The following is a 23,718-nucleotide window of genomic DNA, read 5'->3' as shown; positions in this document are numbered from 1 at the left end:
ATTGCGCTCATATCAGCAGCAATGCGCAAGTGGGACCAAGGCCTAATGATAAGACATAGTTTCACAAATAAACATTTACATTCAGGTACCTTATAGATGTTGTCTCTAGTAATTTCTTTCTATTCTTCATCTTCTCCAGACGCCATGATGACTTTTCACATTCACATCTAGTCTCTGCAGATTTCCATCTTCTCCGGTCTTCTGTAACACATCCCGACACGATGCCCCTAAAATAGCAGAATGATTATAATACTTCTACTTAAAAATATCTGCCCTACGCAGTGCCCCAGAATTCTCTGCACAAAATATGACCCACACTGTCCCTCTTATGGTACATGTCCTCCATATTCCCTCTTTCCAAACTGAGCCTACTGTTTACAGTGTCCTTTACACCGTGTCCTTATACTGCACCGTCTTTATACTGTGCCCTCATCACACTCCCCCTCCTTGCTATAACTTCACACTGTCCTCCCATTCTGCCCCCTCTCCATACCACCCCCTCCACTACCCAGTCTTTATTCTGTGCCCCTCACATTCTTCTCATCCCTTACTGTCTCCTCACTACCTCCTGTGTGTCCATATACTTTTCCACCTCACTCCCCATCCTGCCCACTTGCTCCTCATACCATGTCACTCTTTATTCTGTGTCCTCAAATTTCTTTCCAGTTCGCTCCACATCCTCTGAAACCTCATCCTCTGTGTCCCCATGCATCACCCTTTATCCTCTCTGTCCCCATGCATGAAACCTCATCCCCTCGCTCCCCATGCATCACCCCTCATCCTCTGTCCCCATGCATGAAACCTCATCCTCTCTCTCCCCATACATCACTCCTCATCGTTTCTCTCCCCATGAATGAAACCTCATCCTCTCTCTCCCCATGCATGAAACCTCATCCTCTTTCCCCATGCATGAAACCTCATCCTCTCTCTCCCCCCCATGCATCACCCCTCATCCTCTGTCCCCATGCATGAAACCTCATCCTCTCTCTTCCCATGCATCACCCCTCATCCTCTGTCCCCATGCATGAAACCTCATCCTCTCTCTCCCCATACATCACCCCTCATCCTCTCTCCCCATGAATGAAACCTCATTCTCTCTCTCCATACTCTGTTCACAGATAGTTCCCTCCCCCATACATACTGTGTATATACATATTGCCCCCTCCCCACCCTCTGGCCCCCCCCATAGTGTGTGCACAATAGTTCCCTCCCCCCTTCTCTCCCCGATACGGTTTCATAAATACTCCTCTTACCCTATAATGTTCCTCCGTCCGTGTCTTCTTCAGCTCCACAGTGGAGCACTTCTCAGCATTTCTCTGCCGCCTCTGCGCTGCGGCGCTGGCTTCCGGGTCAGCAGTCTGATCAGCTGACCTGATCACATGACAGCCGTCGCGCTGACCCGGAAATTAGCGCCGGCGTCACCACTTCAATTGTCCTTGCGTCTGACAGATACTAGGACAATTGAGCAGTGGGAGCCGCGCGCTGCACTTTCTATGAGTGCGGCTGTCTGCGTGACAGCCACGCTCAGAGAAGAACGGCTCCCACCCGGCAGACTTCCACACTGCCGCATCAGGCAGCCCAACAGCGCCCCCTGGAGACGCCTCTGGCTTAAGTCTTCACTCCACATGGCTAATTTGTATAGTTTACAAATTAGCCATGTGGACAGAGCCAGAGGCGCTCTTCAGATTTTCCGGTACGCCGTACAGGCGCATACCACCGCAAAAAAGCACTGCTAATATCTAATAATATCTATAATACCTAATAAGCTTTCCTCAATAATAATAAGAGTCTGGCAGCTCCAGAGTATGATGGAGAACATTTATCAAATATTAGTAAAAAAAAATCCAATTCTTTCTTTGATCTGTTTATAGCATAACCCACGTATTTAATCCCACACACCTTACTTTGTGTGCAGTTTACTGCATGGTGAGTATCACAATTAAGAAATTGCTCTGACTTGCGGTCCACATAATGCAGCTTAGTCACCATTTTATTCTTTTCTGCTACAAAGCAAACTTTACCTCTAGTATTTCTACATTTAAAGACGTATTTGAGCACCAGTCATGTGTTACATGTAATTTCCTCAACAAAGACTAGGTAGTAATTATTACAATGATTTAAATAGACAGACTTTTTAACTTCTTGGATATGCCATTCTTCTATTTAACCGCTTCACCCCTGAGCCTGTTTTCACCTTCAAGACCAGGCCAATATTTTCCATTCTGACCAATGTCACTTTCTAATGTAATGGCTCTGGAACGCTTCAACTAATCCCGGGGATTCTGAGGTTTTTTTGTGACTAGTGATGGGTGGACTTGGACTGTAAAAATCTGGATCCACGCAAGTTTAAAAGGTACCCATGTACCGACCCCGGGCCCAGAGTTCTTAGGGAACTCCAGGTAATGATCCGGGTCCGGCAATGCAAGCAATTAAAAAAAAATAAATAAAGGAAAAATAAAGAAAAAAATGGGAACGCAGGAGCGTTATACTTACAGAGTCTGCTCATGGATGTACACTGCTTCAGGGCTGCGGCTACTACTTCCGGGGACGCTCATATATATATGCACTGTTTCCCCCACCCAGTGGCAGTCTCCGTGTTTCTTATTGGTTGTAGTCAGACGCACCCCCAGCCTGTGTGACAGAAAGTCTGACTGCTTTTAATCAGAGGAAAAATTGTCACGGCACTTCTGTTTTTGGTTTGGGTGCTCAGGTAGGCTCCAAGTCCATGTATTGAAAATTAACACCAGGCACTCCAATTTATGTGAAAAAAAGAATACATTTTACTACAGCTTCAAGACAGTTCAACATTTTAGTCACTACTTGGACCTTCTTCAAGAACCTGTCTTATGATTATTGGGAATCAATAAAAAAAAATGGCGTAGGGTCCCCCATATTGTGATACACAGCACAAATAAAGCACACGGTTTATCTTGGCTGTGTATAAAAATAAGAAGGACCACATGCGGATTTTTTTTTAAATAAATTTAAATAATTTTAAAAAGCGTTGTGCGGTAACCCCTCCCTTTTTAATTTTGATACCCAGCCATGATAAAGCCAACAGCTGGAGGCAGGTATTCTCAGCCTTGGGAGACTCATGCTTATTAGACCCCCCAGCTGTCACATTCATTAGATATCCATGAAATCTGGTGCAGACACTTCAGCACCAAATTTGCACCTCCTGGCAGAAAACAGAAATGTTTACACCATATTCCTGCACCCAATCTCCACCCCTGGCAATAAATTGGTTTTGATGCTTTTTTTGTCAGGAGGTGTAGATTGGGTGCTGAAATATGGTGTAGAAATTTCAGCACCAAATCTGCATCTCTTAGTAAAAAAAATCCGGTTTTCTGTCAAGAGATGGAGGTCTGTGAACTCAGTGACCTCACCTGAGGTCAGGTTACCTGCAGTCACAGGTGAACCTTGGGAACCTCCGGCTGTGCCCGCAAATAACCTGAGGGATGTCACCGCTCATCGCTACAGCTCAGTCTCTGCCTGAAGCTCTCAGCGGGTGGTCATGTTCTATGCCCACGTTGTGCCTTCAGTAAAGAAGCAAAGATGGGGGTTAATAAAAGGATGAAAAAAGAATTTATTTTTGTATTTTATTTCAAATAAAGGATTTTTCGGTGTTTATTGCTTTTCACTTACAGATTAGTAATGGGGGGGTCTCATTGATGACTCCCTTTACTAATCTCCTCCCTCTTCAATATCATCAGTAACAAATCCCATCTCCAATCTCCATAATGTGAAAGTCTGCACGGAATACAGATTTTACCTCAGAATTGAAAAAATGCTTATACTTTAAAACTTGGAATAGTTGAAATACGGCAACACAAAAATGATTTTGTTTGTAAACAGTATTGCTTAAAGCAATTAAACCATGTAAATTTGGCCTCTCCGTAATTGTGCTGACCAACAGAATAAAGTTGTTTATTGGTTCAACCTACATAAAGCGTGCTATCTATATTGGCACACAGGTCATAATGAAGCTGAATAAATTATATGTGATCTGATGTCTTATTCCAGTGAAAGCCACATTTTCTTACATGTAAACAAGCTGTTCCAGAATATAGGCCAGACCCTGATCTGCAGGAAAGAAGGGAATTTTGTTTACTTACCGTAAATTCCTTTTCTTCTAGCTCCAATTGGGAGACCCAGACAATTGGGTGTATAGCTATTGCCTCCGGAGGCCACACAAAGTATTACACTCAAAAGTGTAAGGCCCCTCCCCTTCTGGCTATACACCCCCAGTGGGATCACTGGCTCATCAGTTTTAGTGCCAAAGCAAGAAGGAGGAAAGCCAATAACAGGTTTAAGGACCAATTCAATCCGAGGAACATCGGAGAACTGAAACCATTCCACATTAACAACATGTGTACCCGAAAAAACCGAAAAAACCCCCGAGAAAACAGAGCGGGTGCTGGGTCTCCCAATTGGAGCTAGAAGAAAAGGAATTTACGGTAAGTAAACAAAATTCCCTTCTTCTTTGTCGCTCCATTGGGAGACCCAGACAATTGGGATGTCCAAAAGCAATCCCTGGGTGGGTAAAAGAATACCTCATGATAGGGCCGTCAAATGGCCCTCTCCTACAGGTGGCCAACCGCCGCCTGAATGACTTATCTACCTAGGCTGGCGTCTGCCGAAGCGTAGGTATGCATCTGATAATGCCTGGTAAAAGTAAGTAGACTCGACCAGGTGGGTGCCTGACACACCTGCTGAGCCGTAGCCTGGTGCCGTAATGCCCAGGACGCACCCACGGCTCTGGTAGAATGGGCCTTCAGCCCTGAAGGAACCGGAAGCCCAGTAGAACTGTAGGTTTCAAGAATTGGTTCCTCGATCCTCCGAGCCAGGGTGGATCTGGAAGCTTGCGACTCTTTACGCCGACCAGCGACAAGGACAAAGAGTGCATCCGTGCAGAACCTGAGTGCTCTCACCAGATCCAACAGCTGCAAATCTTTCTGAAGTTGGTGGACTGGATGAGGACACAAAGAAGGTGAGGTGATATCTTGATTGAGATGAGAGTGGGATACCACCTTATGGAGAAATCCCGGAATCGGGCGCAGAACTACCTTGTCCTGGTAAAGGACCAGGAAGTAAGATTTGTATGAGAGCGTTACTAGCTCGAAAACTTCTCCTAAGAGCCGTGACCGTACTAGAGAGGCCACTTCCCGTGAAAGGTGGGAAAGGGAAAATCTTTCCTAGGCTCGAAAGGCGGCTTCTTAAGAGCAATTAGAACCTTGTTCAGATCCCAGGGCTCTAACGGCCGCTTGTACGGAGTACTGAGAAGACAAACTCCCTGCAGGAACGTGTGTACCTGCGGAAGTCGTGCTAGGCGTTTCTGAAAAAAATACAGATAGCGCTGAGACTTGTCCCGAGAGGGAGCTGAGCGACAACCCATTTTCCAACCTAGATTGCAGGAAGGAAGGAAACATAGACGATGGAACCGGCTTGGGAGAAACCCCTTGAGCCGAGTACCCAGATAAGAATATCTTCCACATCCTGTGGTCAATCTTGGCGGACGTTGGTATCCTAGTCTGTCCCATGGTGGCAACCACGTCCTGAGATAATCCTGAAGACGCAAGGCTCCAGGACTCAATGCCACACCGTCAGGTTGAGGGTCGCAGAATTCAACTGGAAAAATGGAAAAATGGCCCTTGAGACAGCAAGTCTGATCGGTCTGGTAGTGCCTCCGGTTGGCCCACCGTGAGGTACCACCGATTCGAGTACCACGTCATCCTCGGCCAATGGAGCGACGAGGATGGCGCGGCGGCAGTCGGGCCTGAACTTGCGCAGCACTCTGGGCAACAATGCCAGCGGCGTGACCCATAAGGTAGCTAGAACTGCGACCAATGCTGAACTAAGGCGTTCGCCGCCAGAGATCGAAGATTGTGAGACCGTGCCATGAAGCCGGGACGATGTTGTTGTGCCGTGACGCCATTAGGTCGACGTCCGGCATCTGTCAGCGGCGACAGATCTTGAGGAGACCATACGCCTGCGTCCATACCCTGGCGACTGAGGAAGTCTGCTTCCCAGTCTTCCCCTGGGATGTGAACTGAGGATACGGTGAATGCCGTGCCTTCCACCCACGTCAGAATCTGCCGGATTTCCTGGAAGGCTTGCCGGCTGCGTGTTTTTCCTTGGTGGTAAATGTATGCCACCGTTGTGGAGTTGTCCGATTGAATTCGGATTTGCTTGCTTTCCAGCCACTGCTGGAAGGCTAGTCGAGCAAGATACACTGCTCTGTTTTCCAGAACATTGAACTGAAGGTTGGATTATTTCTGAGTCCAAGTACCTTGAGCCCTGTGGTGGAGAAAAACTGCTCCCCACCCTGATAGACTCACGTCTGTCGTAACTACCACCCAGGATGGGAGTAGGAAGGACCTTGGGAAGTACATGAGGCGTCTCAATGTGTGCGACTGGTCCTTAAAGGAGAGATTGTAGCCTTGTCTGTAGTGAACGCTGTTGATTTAGCGTAAGCTTCACTATCGCTGAGAGAGTATGAAACTCCATGCCTAGATATGGTAGCGATTGGGTCAGGGTTGGATCTGACATTGAAAGTTGATGATCCACCCAAAACTCTGGAGAGTCTCCAGCGCAACATACGGGCAGTGTTCCCTAAGAGGGTGCCTTGACCAGGAAATCGTCCAATACGGGATCACAGAGTGACCTTGAGAGTGCAGAACTGTCACTACTGCTGCCATGAACTTGGCGAAGACCCGTGGGGCTGTCGCCAGCAGGAAGGAAGAGTTACGAACAGAAGGTGTTCGTTTCCTATAACGAAGCGCAGAAACGCTGGTGCTCTGGATCAATCGGCACGTGGAGATAAGCATCCTGTCTATTGATGCTAGGAAACCTCCTTGGGACATTGAGGCGATGACGGAGCGGAGTATTCCATCCAGAACCGCCTGGTGCTCACGAGCTTGTTGAGCCGTTTTAGATCCAGAACGGGACGGAACGACCCGTCCTTTTTTGGCACCCGAAATAAATTGGGGCAAAAACCGTGACCTTGGTCCTGAAGAGAAACGTAGTCACCACTCCTTCTGCCTATAAAGTGCCCATCGTTTGCAGAAGCGCAACGGCTCGGCCGGGAGGTGGAGAAGTTCTGAAGAATCGAGTTGGAGGACGAACTAAACTCTATCCTGTACCCGTGAGACAGAATGTCTCTCCCCCAACGGCCATTGACCTATGGCAGTTAAATATCGCCAAGGCGGGAGAGCCTGCTACCGAGCGCGGATGCGAAGAGAGGAGGCTGCAAGTCCTGAGGAAGCCGCCTTGGAAGCGGGTTTTCAGACTGTCTGTTTTGGGCGTGACTGAGCCCGCCACGAATCTGAGCTCCTCTGATCTTTTTGAGTCCTTTTGGACGAGGGGACCCCTGCTCTGTTGGGGTTTGTTTGTCTGGGCTGGGGTAAGGATGAATCTTTACCCTTGGAGTGTTTAATGATTTCATCCAAACGCCCACCAAACAGTCGTTCCGCAGAAAAAAACAAACTGGTTAAGTACTTTTTTGGAAACAAAATCTGCCTTCCATTCACTTAACGACCAGGGTCTGCGTAAAAACACGGAGTGAGCGGACGCCTCTGTCGTACGGCTCGTAGAGTGTAGGACAGGCGTAATCGGGTAAGACGCAAATGCAAACATTTGAGAGGTTAAGGATGCCACCTGCGGTACAGATGTACGTGTGACTATGTCCATCTGTGTAAGACAAGCTGAAATGGCTTGGAGTGCCTCTATGGCTGCGAATGCTGGAGCCAACGGCGCGCCTACAGCCTCATAGGTGGATTTCGACCAGAGATCCATCTGTCTGTCAGCGGTATCTGTAAGTGGAACCCCATCTTCCACTGCAATTATGGATCTAGCCACAAGCCTGGAGAGTGGAGGATGTCCCTTGGGACACTGGGTCCAGCCCTTGACCACGTCAGGGGCAGGGATAACGTGTATCTTAAGCCGCTTGGAAAAGCGCTTATCTGGATAAGCGTGGTGTTTTTGGACGATCTCTCTGAAGGCAGAGTGGTCCAGAAAAATACCTAATTTACGTTTGGGATACCTGAAATAGAATTTCTCCTGCCGTACAGCTGGCTCCTTCACAGGAGGAGCTGAGGGAGAAATGACCAACATTCTATTGATGGACGCTATAAGATAATACACTATGGCGTCCCCATCAGGTGTACCGAGATTGAGAGCGGTCTCAGGATAAGACTCCTGAGCAGCTATCTCCGCTTCAGCACCCAGAGAGTCCACCTGCGGGACCCTGACCAGTGCGATGAAACTGAGGGCCGCTCAGCGAGCCCGCTTAGGCTGTCTGGGACTGTCGTCCGTGTCAGAGCCGTGACTCTGGGATGCACGTGACCCCCCCGGAGCTGTAATTGTTCACACTGAGGGGGACCATGGATCAATGATTCAACAGTGCTCATGGTGTGAGAGACTTGTCTGGACTGCAAGGCTTCTAGTATCACAGCCATAGTCTCAGAAAATCTGTCAGTAAACACTGCAGACTTCATCCCCAGCCTCTGGATCATTAGCAGAGACTCCGGCTGAGTTGCATACAATGGGGGTGTATGTAACCTGCCGGCCATATAGCCGTACCTGCTGTACCGGCTGCATGGAAAACATGTGCTTCTGCACCTCTGTTTTCCACAGACAGTATGCTGTAATCTCCTCCGCACAATAAGGAGGATATATACAAAAGTACGACCAAAAACAGTGCAATGCATAGCGTAGAAGCATATATCTCAATGCACTTCGGCACTAGTGGGGTTAGCACCACAAGTGCTGATTAACGCCTGCTCACAGCGATTGTGTGAACCTCAGAATCCCTGTCAGGGTGTTCCCACACTTGTCTGTTTTATCGCTATAGAAAGAACTGACAATAATGGCTGCCGGCGTCCTGTGTTAGAGAAGGAAGCCGTGGGCGTGCTTGAGAAAGTGCGGGAATCCGGTTTCACAGTGCACACAGTGAGAGGGGTGGAGTATGCAAAACATACTCCAGCTCTCCGGGCTGCCGTGATGTGCAGCGTCACGCCCCTACCCTGACTGGCAGGCCTGTGGGCGTTAACGAACGAACTAGGCCGCAAAAGCCGAGGACTCGATTTATAAGCGCGGCCGCCGTAAAAGCGCGGCCAGCGCGGAAGTCCCCGGCGCACCACAAGTCCCAGCCGCGTCGCAGTCCCAGCGGCCGGCGCGACCGTTCTACATAAGTCTGCCCACTCAGCTAAGCTGAAGTGAGACAATGGCACAAGCGCAGCAGCGCTGATGTCCCCGGCGCACTAACACACCCAGCAATGCTGCGGTGTGCGTGCGAAATGCACGGGGACACAGAGTACCTTGAGGAAGCAGGGCCATGTCCCTGATGTACTCCGCTCCATATCCAGCGTCTTCTCCAGGGGCTGCAGATGGAGCACGGTCTCAGTGCCTGGAGACCGTTAAAATCCCACTTCGCCCAGAGCCCTGTAACAGGGATGGGGAAGGAATCAGCATGTGGGCTCCAGCCTCCGTACCCGCAATGGGTACCTCAACCTTAACAAACACCTCCGACATAAAGTGGGGTGAGAAGGGAGCATGCTGGGGGCCCTAGTATGGGCCCTCTTTTCTTCCATCCGACATAGTCAGCAGCTGCTGCTGACTAAACAGTGGAGCTATGTGTGGATGTCTGACCTCCTTGCACAAAGCATGAAAACTGATGAGCCAGTGATCCCACTGGGGGTGTATAGCCAGAAGGGGAGGGGCCTTACACTTTTGAGTGTAATACTTTGTGTGGCCTCCGGAGGCAATAGCTATACACCCAATTGTCTGGGTCTCCCAATGGAGCGACAAAGAAATCTGTCTCCAGAGGTTATATTAAATTGAAGGCGCAGTTACCAGTGTGATGTGTGATGGCCACTCTATTCTCCCAATCTCACTATAGAACTGTGTGTGATCATGACTGACACATCTGCAGGTTCCTCTCCATCTCACAGGCAGCCAGTGCAATATAGTTACATAGCTACTTAGGTTGAAAAAAGACCTAGGCCCATCTAGTTCAACCGTCCTCCACTAGTTCTATATTTAGTCACTAAGTTATTTATAACCAACAATGTTGTGTGTACTGAGGAAATCATCCAGCCCTTTTTTAAAAGCTGTTGTAGTATCTGCCATTACTACCTCTTGTGGTAGGGCATTCCACAGTCTGACTGCTCTAACTGTAAAGAACCCTTTCCTATTTAGCTGCCAGAATCGCTTTTCTTTCACTCGCAGTGTATGCCCCCTGGTCCTTAGTATTGTCTTTGGAAGAAATAAGTCATGTGCCAGTCCTTTATATTGACCACACATGTATTTCTACAAATAAATGAGATCTCCTCTGAGACGTCTTTTTTCTAAGCTAAACATATCTAACTTTTTCTACCTATCATTATATCGGAGGCCTTCCATTCCTTGTAGTAGTCTAGTTGCCCGCCTTTGAACTGACTAACTTCTGAATGTCCTTTTTAAAATGTGGAGCCCAAAACTGGATTCCATATTCCAGATGGCAAATACAAGTGTTTTATAGAGGGGTAACAATACGTTGGGATCACGGGATCTAATCTCTCTTTTTATACAAATTCCTAAAATCTTGTTTGCTTTAGCAGCTGCTGCTTGACATGGAGTACTGTTGCTCAGCTTATTTGTAATAAGAATACCCAAGTCCTTCTGTTCTGTAGTCCCAAGTTTACTTCCATGTAATGTGTTCGCAGTTATAGGATTACTCCGTCCTAGGGGAATTACTTTACATTTATCAACATTAAATCTCATTTGCCAAGTATCTGCCCATTCTGACATCTTATCCAGATCTTCTTGTAATATTGTACTACCAAGGTCGGTTTTTAATATCCTACGTAGTTTGGAGTCATCAGCAAAGACTGACACTTTACTATCAATCCCATCCACAAGGTCATTAATAAAGAGATTAAAAAGAATCGATCCTAGCACAGATCCCTGTGGCACCCCACTGCTGACTATAGTCCATTTATAGAATGTACCATTTATGACTACACTTTGTTTCCCATCTTTTAGCCAATTCCTTACCCAGTTGCATATAGCTTCCCCTAGTCCTTGCTTCTCGAGCTTTAGTATAAGGCTAATATGTGGTACAGTATCAAATGCCTTTGCAAAGTCCAAATAAATCACATCAGCAGCATTACCAATATTCAGGTTTGCACTTACCTCCTCATAGAACCCCAACAGGTTGGTTAGACACGATTTATCTTTCATGAATCCATGCTGTTTGTCAGTTATTATATTATTTTCTGCAATATATTTTTGCATGTCATCCCTTAAAATGCCCTCAAAAACTTTGCATACTACTGATGTCAGGCTTACTGGACGGTAGTTGCCTGGATCTACCCTCTTTCCTTTCTTAAATATCGGTACCACATCAGCAATCCTCCAATCCTGAGGCACCAACCCTGTTACAAGCGATTCTAAAAAGATGAGATACAGCTCAATTCCCTCAATATTCGTGGATGAGTGCCATCTGGCCCAGGGGATTTGTCAATGTTTAATTTACTCAGACGTAGGCGTACTTGTTCTTGTGTTAAATTAATTCTATCGGGTGGTGAAGTTTGATTTTTCACTTGTTGAATGATCCCTGGTACAGTCAGTTCTTTGGTGAACACAGATGAGAAATGCCTATTTAATATCTCAGTCTTTTGTTTGTCCTCTATAACTAACTTGTTATTATATTTTAAGGGGCCGATACTATCCTTTGTTTTCCTTTTGGCATTAATGTATTTATAAAAGATTTTGGGATTTATTTTAATGTCCTTAGTGATTTTTGTTTCAGTAGCTAATTTTGCTTGCTTGATTTCTTTTTTACATTTCCTATTGATATCTTTATACTTCTGAAATGCTATTTCTGTATTCTCAGCCTTTAAGATTTTAAACGCCCTTTGTTTTATTATACTTTGTACAGTCTTATTTATCCATAGTGGTTTCTTTTTATTCCTGGACATTTTATTACCACAGGGTATAAGTTTTTTACAGGACTAGTAGTATATCCTTAAAAAACTTACCCCATTGATGTTCAGTATCCCCAGTTACCATAACTTTGCCCCAATCTACATATTTAAGCTCTTCCCTTAGTTTGTTGAAATCAGCTTTCCTAAAATTCAAGGTTCTAGCATTTCCCCTTTGAAATGTTCTATTGAATATTACTTTGAAGTTTACCATATTATGATCGCTGGTGCCCAAATGCTCCCGGATCTGTAGATCTGAAATTGTATCCGGTCTATTTGACAGGACCAGATCTACAAATTATCTCCCCTTGTCGGTTCATCTACCATCTGAGAATGATAATTGTCTTGAATAGTAGATAAGAACTTACAGCTTTTAGCACAACCAGATGATTCTATGTCCCACTGTATGTCTGGATAGTTATAATCCCCCATAATAAGAACCTGATTATTATTATTATTAGCTGCCTTTTCAATTTGTTCCAGCATTTCACCCTCTATTTGTTCAGGTATGTTAGGAGGCTTATAGCAAACTCCAATTAGAATTTTTCCATTATTCCCCTCCCCATATACATTTACCCATACTGACTCTACATTGTTGAAGTTCCCCCCAATGTCATCATTCAACACAGGTTTTAGGTTAGATTTGATAAATATACACACCCCACCACCTTTTGTGTCTTTCCTGTCCTTCCTGAATGTGGTATAGCCCTCTATGTTTGTCACCCAGTCATGGCTCTCATCCAGCCAGGTTTCCGTAATGCCCACCACATCATAATCCATGGTTGACATAAGAGTCTCCAATTCATTCATTTTGTTTGCAAGACTTCTTGCATTTGCCAGTAGACATTTAATACTATTTATTACTCCTAGCCTCCCTACGATCCTTGCATGTCCCATCCCCCCCTCAAGGAGCTTCAGCAAATGTGTTAATAGAAAACAAAATTTTAATTTCAGTTTTACTACGTGGTTTATTTACAAATCTCACACTAGTAACTCCAGTTTTTATTTAAAGGGACTCTGTCATGACATTTTCGCAATTTAATCTGAAGTTCGCATAGGTTAACATGCAGTTTAGGGTACCGTCTCACTAAACTACGTACCAGCGATTCCGACCACGATATGACCTGGTCAGGATCGCTGGTGCGTCGCTACATGGTCACTGGTGAGCTGTCAATTAGACAGATGTCACCAGCGACCAGTGACCAGCCCCCAGCGACGCGTGGAAGCGATGCTGCGCTTGGTAACTAAGGTAAATATCGGGTAACCAAGCAAAGCCCTTCGCTTGGTTACCCGATATTTACCTTGGTTACCAGCGCACACCACTTAGCGCTGGCTCCCTGCACTCGTAGCCAGAGTACACATCGGGTTAATAAGCAAACCGCTTTGCTTAGTTATCCAAGGTGTACTCTGGCTACGTGTGCAGGTAGCAGGGAGCCAGCACTGGCAGCGTGAGAGCGGCGTACGCTAGTAACCAAGGTAAATATCGGGTAACCAAGCAAAGCGCTTCGCTTAGTTACCCAATGTGTACCTTGGTTACCGGTGTCCGCAGCTTCCTGACGCTGGCTCCCTGCTCCTTGCACATTCAGATCCTTGCTCTCTCGCTGTCAAACACAGTGATGTGTGCTTCACAGCGGGAGAGCAACGTCCAAAAAATGAACCAGCACTGTGTGTAACGAGCAGCGATTTCACAGCAGGGGCCAGATCGCTGCTCAGTGTCACACACAGTGAGATCGCTAATGAAGTCACTGGTGCGTCACAAAAAACGTGACTCAGCAGCGATCTCGCTAGCGATCTCGCTATGTGAGAAGTACCCCTTAAGGCCACGTCTCACTAAGAGACATCGCTAGCGTCATCGCTGCTGAGTCACGGTTTTGGTGACGCAACAGCAATCTTGCTAGAGATGTTGCTGTGTGTGACATCCAGCAACGACCTGGCCCCTGCTGTGAGGTTGCCGGTCGTTGCTGAATGTCCTGGACCATTTTCTTCAAAGGCGATGTCCTGCTGTGCAGGACGCATCGCTATGTTTGACACTGTGTGACAGGGTACCAATGACAGCAGAGATCGTTATACAGGTCGCTACTGTGACCTGTATCGTTACTGAGTCGTTGGTAAGGTCTGACTGTGTGACATCTCAGCAGCGACCTCCCAGCGACTTACCAGCGATCCTTATCAGGCCGTATCGTTTTCGGGATCACTGGTAAGTCGTTAAATGTGACAGGGGCTTTAGAGTCAGCCATATCTTATCTCAAAGTCTGTTTTGTCTATCTGCAATAGTAGTTTAAGCCTATTCCTAGGAGTGGAAGAGCTGAATAATGACGCCTCCCTTCTGTGATTATAGCTTCTGTCTATGGAAAGCCTGGTATGGGCTTTCACTGTGTATCTTTCACTGTGTCAGAACCCAGTAATCTAAGTGATACATCATTAGAGTCAGAATCTCTTTGCCTACATCATGCTGCACTCAGATGAGGTAGCAAAAACCTGCTGACAGATTCCCTTTAAAATAAGCTGAAGGCAGATTCTCATGCAGATCAGTGTCTAGCCCATTGCCTGGATAAGCTCATTTACATATAAGAAAAATATTGATTACTCTGGAATAAGACATTAGATCCCAAATATCAAGGTATCATTTTATTCAACTTCCTATGACCTACATGTCCATATAGACGGCTTAGAAAGGTTGATGCAACGGACCTTTAAAATGTCAAAAACAACATAAAAATTGTTGGGTTTTTTTCCAATGTATTTTCATAAAGAGTTAACAAAAGTTAGGTACTAGGTGATGACAAATACAACTCATCCCACAAAAAAAAAAATAAAAAAAATAAGCATTCATACAGATATTTCTATGGGAGAAAAAAAAATTGTGACTCATGGAATGTAAATGAAAAAAAAACAAGAAATTAAAAAAATTCTTCATATGTAACGACATTAAGGCCAAATTGGTCCTGGTCCTTAAGGTGTTAAGTACATCTTGTGGAAATAGGTCTCCATATTTTGTCAGAGGAAGTGGATTTAGCTTTGCCTGCTTTATAATGATCTAATTAGTAGTTTGGGGTTTTATTTGTTCATTTATTTAGTTTTTTGTCAGGTTAAACTAAATTTATATTAGATTAGCTATTCACCATCCTGCAACACCTGAGTTAGTGGATACAACCAAACATAAGAAAAAAAAAAAAAAGGACCCCCCCCCCTTTCCAAAAAAACTCCTCCTATAGAGCGTGTCCTGGTTCTCTTTCTTGTCCTTCGGAATCTGTGTCAGAGATGTAGATATCTGTCCAGCAATTGAAAATTCCTCTCTATGAAGAGTAATGAAGCACGTTCTTGCCGATTTCCATCTCACAAGCTTTAAGAATTTGTAATTGGGACCAATAGTTAGAGTTATTGAGACAGCTCTATGGTTTATTCATTTATTTAAATAATCTTGTCCTTGGAAACAGATTTTCCTTGATGATTAATCTTTAATTATGTTAGATTTAGAACTTTAGTGATTTAGAAAAAAAACAATACTAGTATAGATGCTATATCTTAGCATTTTATATGATATTGTACTTAGTGTAATTTATAATCACATAAAGCCATATTTAAAGCAGGAATCATACATTTATGGTTTATTTTATTTACCTATTTTGACTCTTCCTCTCTCAGGACCTTCCCCCATTACCAGGATGTTTGCTGGTTTCTGCAAAACATAACATTTAATTAAATCTTGTTTTAGCCCTTTTTATCTTAAATCCACAATGGTAGGAAAGATGTTATTTTCTTCTTATAACATATTTAATAAGTTAATTTAATGAGCAAGAAATATAATGAAGTTAGGGGGCTGCAATTGCAGAATGTACATTTCCCCTACGTCCATCTGCTCACGAATAGATATTTAACCCTATTTTAAATAAAGTCAAGAGATAATCAAATCGTATATATTACCAATGTCCCAAAAATGAAATGCCTAGTCATGGTGGCACTGAATAGCCTTGTCTAGATTATTGGTAAATAAACCATGATCGCAATATTAAAGCACTGGCTTTTAAGTGTGGCTTAAATGCATTAAGAACAGCTTAAGTATTCCTAGTACAGAGGTCAGTATGTGATATGCTTACAATGAACATCATTTATTGCAGAGCAAACTATCACTGACAATGTGCAATTGCCAATGAACTTGCATCAAAAGTGTGGCACTTTATGTGATGGGTCCATGTCCCCTAAATAGAAATACTTTGCTCAGAAAACAGGAGACTCTGCAAGTGTTATTTACAAAGTGTCCGGGCACAAGACCTATCAGACATCAGAAGGAGAGAGAGAATACGTGGATGACTAAAGTTCTGAGGTTGTGGGTTGTATTAATCACCTAGGCAGGTTAACAATTAAACAATTTTTGTTTCATACATGATCTTACAACAACTCCGGGTAGAGGGCCACAATTTGATGCCGCCTGTCCACAAGGTTCCAAACCGGGATCAATAGTTCACTGCCTCCGTAGCGGGCGATACCCACTGTCTCCCAACTTTTGCTTGGCCCAAAGTTTCTTTGTTCCCCACCAATATAGTATGCAGTCGCAGTCTATGCTCCTCTAGTCTATGGATACCACTATCATAGCTTGTGTATCCAGCTCCATCCAGCAACAATAGTCCTTATGCTGCTCCAGACGATGGATATCAGGACTATAGCGCATGTATCTATCTCCAGACACCAAAAATAGTTCTTATGTTGCTCCAGATGATGAATATCACGATCATAGCATGTGTATCGAGCTTCAATCTCTATAGTCCATCTACGGGCACCAAGACCTGACTGTAGCAACAGATTCTCGACCCTACTCGTCACAGCACTAACTCTCTTACCAAACATGTGGCTTATTGTTTTCCCTCTCCTGGGATCAACCCCCTGGATAATCAGAAGTGCTCACACCCATCCCAATAAACATCTTTTACATGTAGATCAAAGTATGCAGAAAGCTCCAGAAGGTCAGTCTGAAAACTGGTGTATTGGGGAAAGCCCCAGCAGAGATGAACAAAGATGCACAACCCCTCACCAGATACAGGACAATTAGGGTAAGTTCACACAGTGCGTTTTTCGCGGCGTTTTTGCGCGTTTTTTGGGTGCATCTTTGGCCTCAAAACTGCATGACTTTGCTTCCCCAGCAAAGTCTATGAGTTTTCATTTTTGCTGTCCGCACACAACTTTTTATTTAAGCTGCATTTTTTAGGTTAAAAAAAAAATGGACATGTCAATTCTTTCCTGCGTTTTTCTGCGTTTTCCCCCCATGCAATGCATTGGAAAAACGCAGAGATCAAAAACGCAGCAAAACGCAGCCAAAAACGCACCAAATCGCGGTAAAATCGCACACGTTTTTGCCGTGTTATTTTTGCCGCGGGTGCGTTTTTGTACGCTTTTTAGCGTCCAAAAAACGCACAAAAATGCAGCGTCATAAAAACGCAGCGTGTGCACATAGCCTTAATGCTACTGTTAACCTGAATATATTGGAGACAGGCTGGAGTTGAAACTCTTCAGGCCACGTCACACTAAGCAACATCGCTAGCAACATCGCTGCTAAGGAACAACTTTTGTGACGTAGCAGCGATGTTGCTAGTGATGTCGCTGTGTGTGACATCCAGCAACAACCTGGCCCTTGCTGTGAGGTCGTTGGTTGTTGCTGAATGTCCTGGACCATTTTTTAGTTGTTGCTCTCCCGCTGTGAAGCGCACATCGCTGTGTGTGACAGTGACAGAGCAACAACTAAATGTGCAGACAGCAGGAGCCGGCTTCTGCGGACGCTGGTTACCACGGTAAACATCGGGTAACCAAGAAGCCCTTACCTTGGTTTCCCGATATTTACCTTCGTTACCAGCGTCCGCCGCTCTCAGCTGTGAGTGGCTGCTCCCTGCTCTCTGCACACGTAGCCACAGTACACATCGGGTAATTAACCCGATGTGTACTGTGGCTAGGTGTGCAGGGAGCCAGCGCTAAGCGGTGTGCACTGGTAACCAAGGTAAATATCGGGTTGGTTACCCAATATTTACCTTACTTACCAAGCGCAGCATCACTTCCACGCGTCGCTGCTGGCTGGGGGCTGGTCACTGGTTGCTGGTGAGATCTACCTGTGTGACAGCTCACCAGCAACCTGTGTAGCGACGCTCCAGCGATCCCTGCCAGGTCAGGTTGCTGGTGGGATCGCTGGAGCGTCGCTTAGTGTGACATCTCACCAGCGACCTCCTAGCAACTTACCAGCGATCCCTATCAGGTTGTATCGTTGTTGGGATCACTGGTAAGTTGTTTAGTGTGACTGGGCTTTAACAGGGAGAACAATGGCTTAATGGAAGCCTTTGAGACTCACAGTCAACAGTATCTTAAACTGAGAACAAGCAAATCTCTAACCAAACACAACAATAAGATCGACGTAGCCAGTGCTCCGTGCTGGAAAGAGTCCACTCTATGTCCATTGGTCCTATAGTCTTTAATCCGTGGCTCCTAACAATGACCATAAGAGCTTACACTCTACTAAAAAAAGAGACTTAGCCAATGACTATGAAGATGGAAAATGACTTGTTATTATACACTGTGCTTTATTAGGAATCACTGATCTGTGATCACCCAAGTACTGACCACCATTGTACAACGTTTGATAATCTGTAAGATATCATAGCTGCAGTGCATTACAGGGAAGCCCAAATAGCAAAGAAAATTGACTTTCATCCCTCTGATGCTTCAGTAATGTGGAAAAATGGAAAAGAGCAAGATTGTTTTGCAAACTACAAATCAAATCTTAAAATTTTCTAATTCGCGTGAAACCAAGCTCAAGACAAATTTCCTGAAATCTGCGATCATTCACAGATTGATCTGCTCCTCTCTAGCGTATAATATTAGGCATTATATAACAGAATTAGAGTGCGGCAGATAGATTGACATTTTCATGTATTAAAGAAAATACATTTTCTGATTTATACAGCAACATATGCATTTTTAGATAAAATAATAATAATAATAATAATAATAACCAACAAGACAATGTTAGAGATAATATTCCAGTTGCTCTAGTGGAGGCATGAGACCTATCCTGAAAATACCTAGGACAAAGACGCTGTACTATTATATCCCAGCTTATTTGTGAAATTCACCAAGGCCATATTTACAGGTATTCATCAACAGATAGGGAAACCCAGTTTATGCAAATCCACCGGCAAAAATCAAGAGAAAATGTTCTAATCAGCTCCATTAGTGATTTACTTTATAATTTAATAATGACTTGGTATAAGGGTGTGCTCACATTAGAGTATAGAATACAATGCAAGAGAATTGGATGCAATATGCTAATGACACTTGGTTCAAGCTCTGCTGTGAGTGTGAGTTGATGGTCATTCTACTGGTATTGAATTTGCTCTTCTCGCATTTACTCTTCTCTTTCAATCTTCTCCTTGTGAGCTTTCATTTTCCGGTATTTCCTGTTTCCCGCTTCAACATCCAGCAGTAGTCACACATCATATTCGTGTTCCATCTTCTATGGTAACGTCTCTCCATGTCCTTAACTTCCTGGTGGAATCTACCCCCTCCTCACTGTAAGCTCTTAAGTTTTTAGGAAAGTAGTCCATGTGTGAATGTAAAAAATGAACCTTTAAGCTCATAATCCGGGTCCGGCGGATCCTTCGCGGGTTGTGAAAGAAGTCCGGATCCGATCCGGAATCCGTACCAATGTAAGTCAATGGGGACGAAAGAGAGACAGAGAAAAATAAAATAAAAAATCCCGAACCCGGATTGTGCAGCCGGATTCCCGGGTCCAGGTCGGACCCGGATCGGACGCTGAAACCGCGCGGATCCGGACTTTTACAGTTCGGGTCCGCTCATCACTACTCGTGTTGCAGCCTTGAGCTTTAAATGCAGTTAGCATGCCTTCTACAATGTTTTTGTAACCTGGATCTTGGTAATTTCCCTTGACCATCCCAGAAGCACAGAAAGCAGGGATACTTTGTATATCCTGACATTTTGCCTAAATGGCATAGTTAGTATTTTGAAGTCTTCATCAATCATCCAGTGAGGCTCTTCATACTTTATTTTTTCAAGAATCAGAGCAAAATATTCATAACTTTCCTACAGATGCACTGTGTCCAACAGGAAGTGATGCAAATTAATTTTCATTATGCAACAAGACTGGTTTTCGGTTTGTTTTGGAAAGATTTAAATATAGGTTGCCATTTGGATAATTCATAGCGGATTTCAAATTTGCTTCATAAGCCCAGGGATATCCCTACAAACAAACAGATTCCCCTCTTTAGAATAAAACAATGTGAATTCACTCTCTCTATGCCTGTACCATAAAAAACGATGTTGCTGGTGACAGAAGGTAATTATTCTTCAGTCTTGTTCCCAACAATTCAGTAGCATCTTTGGAAAGGCCCAAATCTCTACCAAGATTGTTTAACTCGTTCTGAGAAAAACGGAGGCCTCTCATCCATAGAAACTTCAGAGCCAGAATCTTCGTGTGCAGGTCCTGCATCATCTTCTTTATCTAAACTGATATTATCAAAATTAAGGCGTGGATGCGGTATTGGTAATTCGTTGCTGTGAACTACTGGCCAAAAAGCAGATTTTAGGTAAGGGTACCGTAAGTTTGTCCTTTTTTGTTTTGTCTATTGAAACATTTAACATTGACCGAACAAAAAAAAAAGCAGTCATTACTGTGAGAGTGCTGTTCATACCACATTATTGGAATAGCAAAGCGAAATGATGGCTTCTTGCCTTTGTACCACAAGCGGAAATCTTCTTCGTATCTCCTGCATACCTTATGGGGAGGTCAGGTCTTGTCTTGATCCCGAAGCTGCAATTCGAAGTGCGCAAAATAAAGTTTCTTCACAAATTCACTCATAATCCTTCATTATGTTTTAACTGTATATTCACCACAAATAAAACAATCTACAATTGCTTTGATTATTAATGATACTGTCACATACGGATTATTCCTAAACATTTTATTGTACCCCTATTTTGCCAGCTTTTCAAATTATCTCACCAGGGACAATTTGTTTTATATATTGTATTTTATATTGATTTTCCAATAAAAATATATACTGTTTTATTGAATTCTTCTTCTTCTTTGTTGTTTTACTCTAATATTTTTTGTAAGAATCAGTATGTACCGTACTTTAGTCTATATCAATGGCAATTAAAATTATTTACCTTCCTCCACCCGATTTACAAATTAGGTATATTGCCAAAATTTACAAACTTTATGGTGTTTGCAATAAATCAAACAAAACAAGAACAATTTAAATAGCTGAACACAACTAATACAACAAGAGGGATCTCAAAAATCAACACAAAATAACACTTTCAACCCCTTACGTCCTAATCCCACCTGCTGCTGAAAGCTGCAGGCGGGGATCCGCACACGTTAGCTGATTTGTACAGCTGACATGTGTGCCTCGCAGTTATGAGTGGAATGGCTATCTACCCGTACCTGTTAACCCCTTAAATGACGCTGTCAAGATGTGACAGCGCCATTTTAACAGCGACTGTGGTAATCACATCCTCACAGGCCGCCACCGGAAGTCACGTGTCGGGATCACGTAGATCCGATGGTTGTCATGGTAGCACAGTAGCTTACATAGCTCACTTCCTGTTTCACCATTAAAAAAGTCTGCTCAAGACGCAAAAAATAAGCCATCACTGTGCCCCAATTCCTGAAAAAGGAGAATGCTATGGGTCGCAGAAAATGGTGCAAAACATGCGCCACTTTTTTTGAACAAACTTCAGATTATTTTTTTTTAACCCCTTAGATAAAAGTAAACCTATTCATGTTTGGTGTCTACGAACTCACACTGACCTCAGGCATCGCACGCACACATCACTTTTACCATATAGTGAGCACAGTGAGTAAAATAACAATAGTGCAATAGTACTTTTTTTGCAATTTTTCCACATTTGGAATTTTTTTGCAGTTTTCCAGTACACTATATGGTAAAACTCATGATTTCATTTAAAAGTACAGCTTGTTCTGCAAAAAACAATCCCTCAAATGACCAGATTGACTGGAAAAATAAAAAAGTTACAGCTCTTGGAAAAACGAAGGCGAATAAAAAAACGGAAAGTACAAAATTGCCCGGTCGTGAAGAGGTTAATAACTACTGCAGTTTCAGATTGTTTCAGCTCACTACAATCCCTCATCAGAGCATACACATACAAATCAGGTGTTCTCAACGGCAAAGGGCTTCAACGTGGCATTAGGTGTGCTGCAGAGAAAAAAAACAACAAATCATGACGTGCCTGGATTGAAAATCAAGAAAGTTTAAGAAAGCAATAATTGCCTTGCACAATCAAGGATAAGGATACAAAAGATAGTAAAACACATTGAAAGTTAAAAGGAACATTGGCTGCATTACCTGGACATTGTAGATGGGGGAAGCTATTAACAGCTGCCACAAGATTCTTGAGGGGGGATAAAACCCTGTAATGACTGTAAAAGACCTCCGAGGATTTGGTGACAGCAGGCACTGCAGTTCCACTTTGCATGCAAGGCATACTAAACACCATAAGTCTCCTTCCACAAACACCAGTACTAAACCAAAAGCACAAAAAAGTCCACTCTAATATGCTCACAACCATATAAATAAAGGCAGCTTTACACGCTACGACATCGCTCAAGCGATCTCGTTGGGGTCACGGAATTTGTGACGCACATCCTGCCGCTTTAGCGATATGGTTGCGTGACACCTATAAGAGATTTTGCATCGTCGCAAAAACGTGCAAAATCGCTAATCGCTGACATGCCCCCCTATTCCCAATTATCGTTGCTGCTGCGTGTACGATGTAGTTCGTAGTTCCTGAGGCAGCACACATCGCTATGTGTGACACCGCAGGAACGAGGAACCTCACCTTACCTGCGCCCGCCGGCAATGAGGAAGGAAGGAGGTGGGCGGGATGTTACATCCCGCTCATCTCCGCTTCTATTGGGAGGCGGTTCATTGACGCTGCTGGGACGTCTCTGTGATGCTGAAAGGAGGCGGTTCGCCGGTCATAGGGACATCGCTAGGCGGGTAAGTAGTGTGACGGGTCTGAGCAATGTTGTGCGCCACGGGCAGCAATTTGCCCGTGTCGCACAACCGATGGGGGCGGGTACGCACGCTAGCGATATCGGTAACGATATCGCAGCTTGTAAAGCGGCCTTAAGTCTCAGAAATTGTAATATTCCGTTCTGTTGAATGATAAATGCAATATCTCATCTTCATGCTTGTCAGTATACAGCGGCATCTCATAATCGTGTCTAACCGTCTATATGCAACAGTATCTCAGCATTATGGCAATATCTCATCATGTCTGTAGGTTAATGTATAGCAGCGTTTCATCACCATGGCAGTCAAGTCAATACACAGCAGTATCTGACATCATGGCAGTCTATGTACAGAAGAATCATCACCATGTCTGTCGGTCAATATATAGCAATATCTCATCACTATGACAGTATCTCTGGATTATGTGTCAATCACTCTGCAGCAGTATCTCATAAAGGTGTCAGCCAGGCAATATACTGCAGTATCTTATTATGGCAGTATCTCATTATGTCTGTCAGTCAATATACAGCAGCATTTCACCATTATGTCAATCAGTCAATATACAGCAGTATCTCACTATGTCTGTGAATCAATACAGGAAATTGCATGGTTTTATTGACGCTGGTTTAAAGGAATCTGACATGATCAGTAAATAATAACAATCCAGAAAGAATATGGCAGATTCTGATATTCAATGAAAGTATTTTTTACAACAGCTT

At 44.1% G+C, this 23,718-nt stretch overlaps 1 protein-coding gene across 1 annotated transcript in view; it reads right to left on the bottom strand.

Moving 5' to 3' along the window:
* CDK19 (cyclin dependent kinase 19) overlaps nucleotides 1-23,718 on the bottom strand; it is a 399,878-nt gene that overhangs the window by 147,072 nt on the left and 229,088 nt on the right. The window contains exon 5 of the mRNA XM_075338340.1: nucleotides 15,585-15,642. Within this exon, the coding sequence (XP_075194455.1) occupies nucleotides 15,585-15,642 (58 nt within the window). The remainder of the gene's footprint in view (nucleotides 1-15,584; nucleotides 15,643-23,718) is intronic.

The sequence above is a fragment of the Anomaloglossus baeobatrachus genome, chromosome 3 (assembly GCF_048569485.1).
Source record: "Anomaloglossus baeobatrachus isolate aAnoBae1 chromosome 3, aAnoBae1.hap1, whole genome shotgun sequence".
NCBI classification, from domain to species: Eukaryota; Metazoa; Chordata; class Amphibia; order Anura; family Aromobatidae; genus Anomaloglossus; species Anomaloglossus baeobatrachus.
The sequence above is the reverse complement of the archived record's forward strand: the minus strand, read 5'-3'. Positions and strand labels throughout refer to the sequence as shown.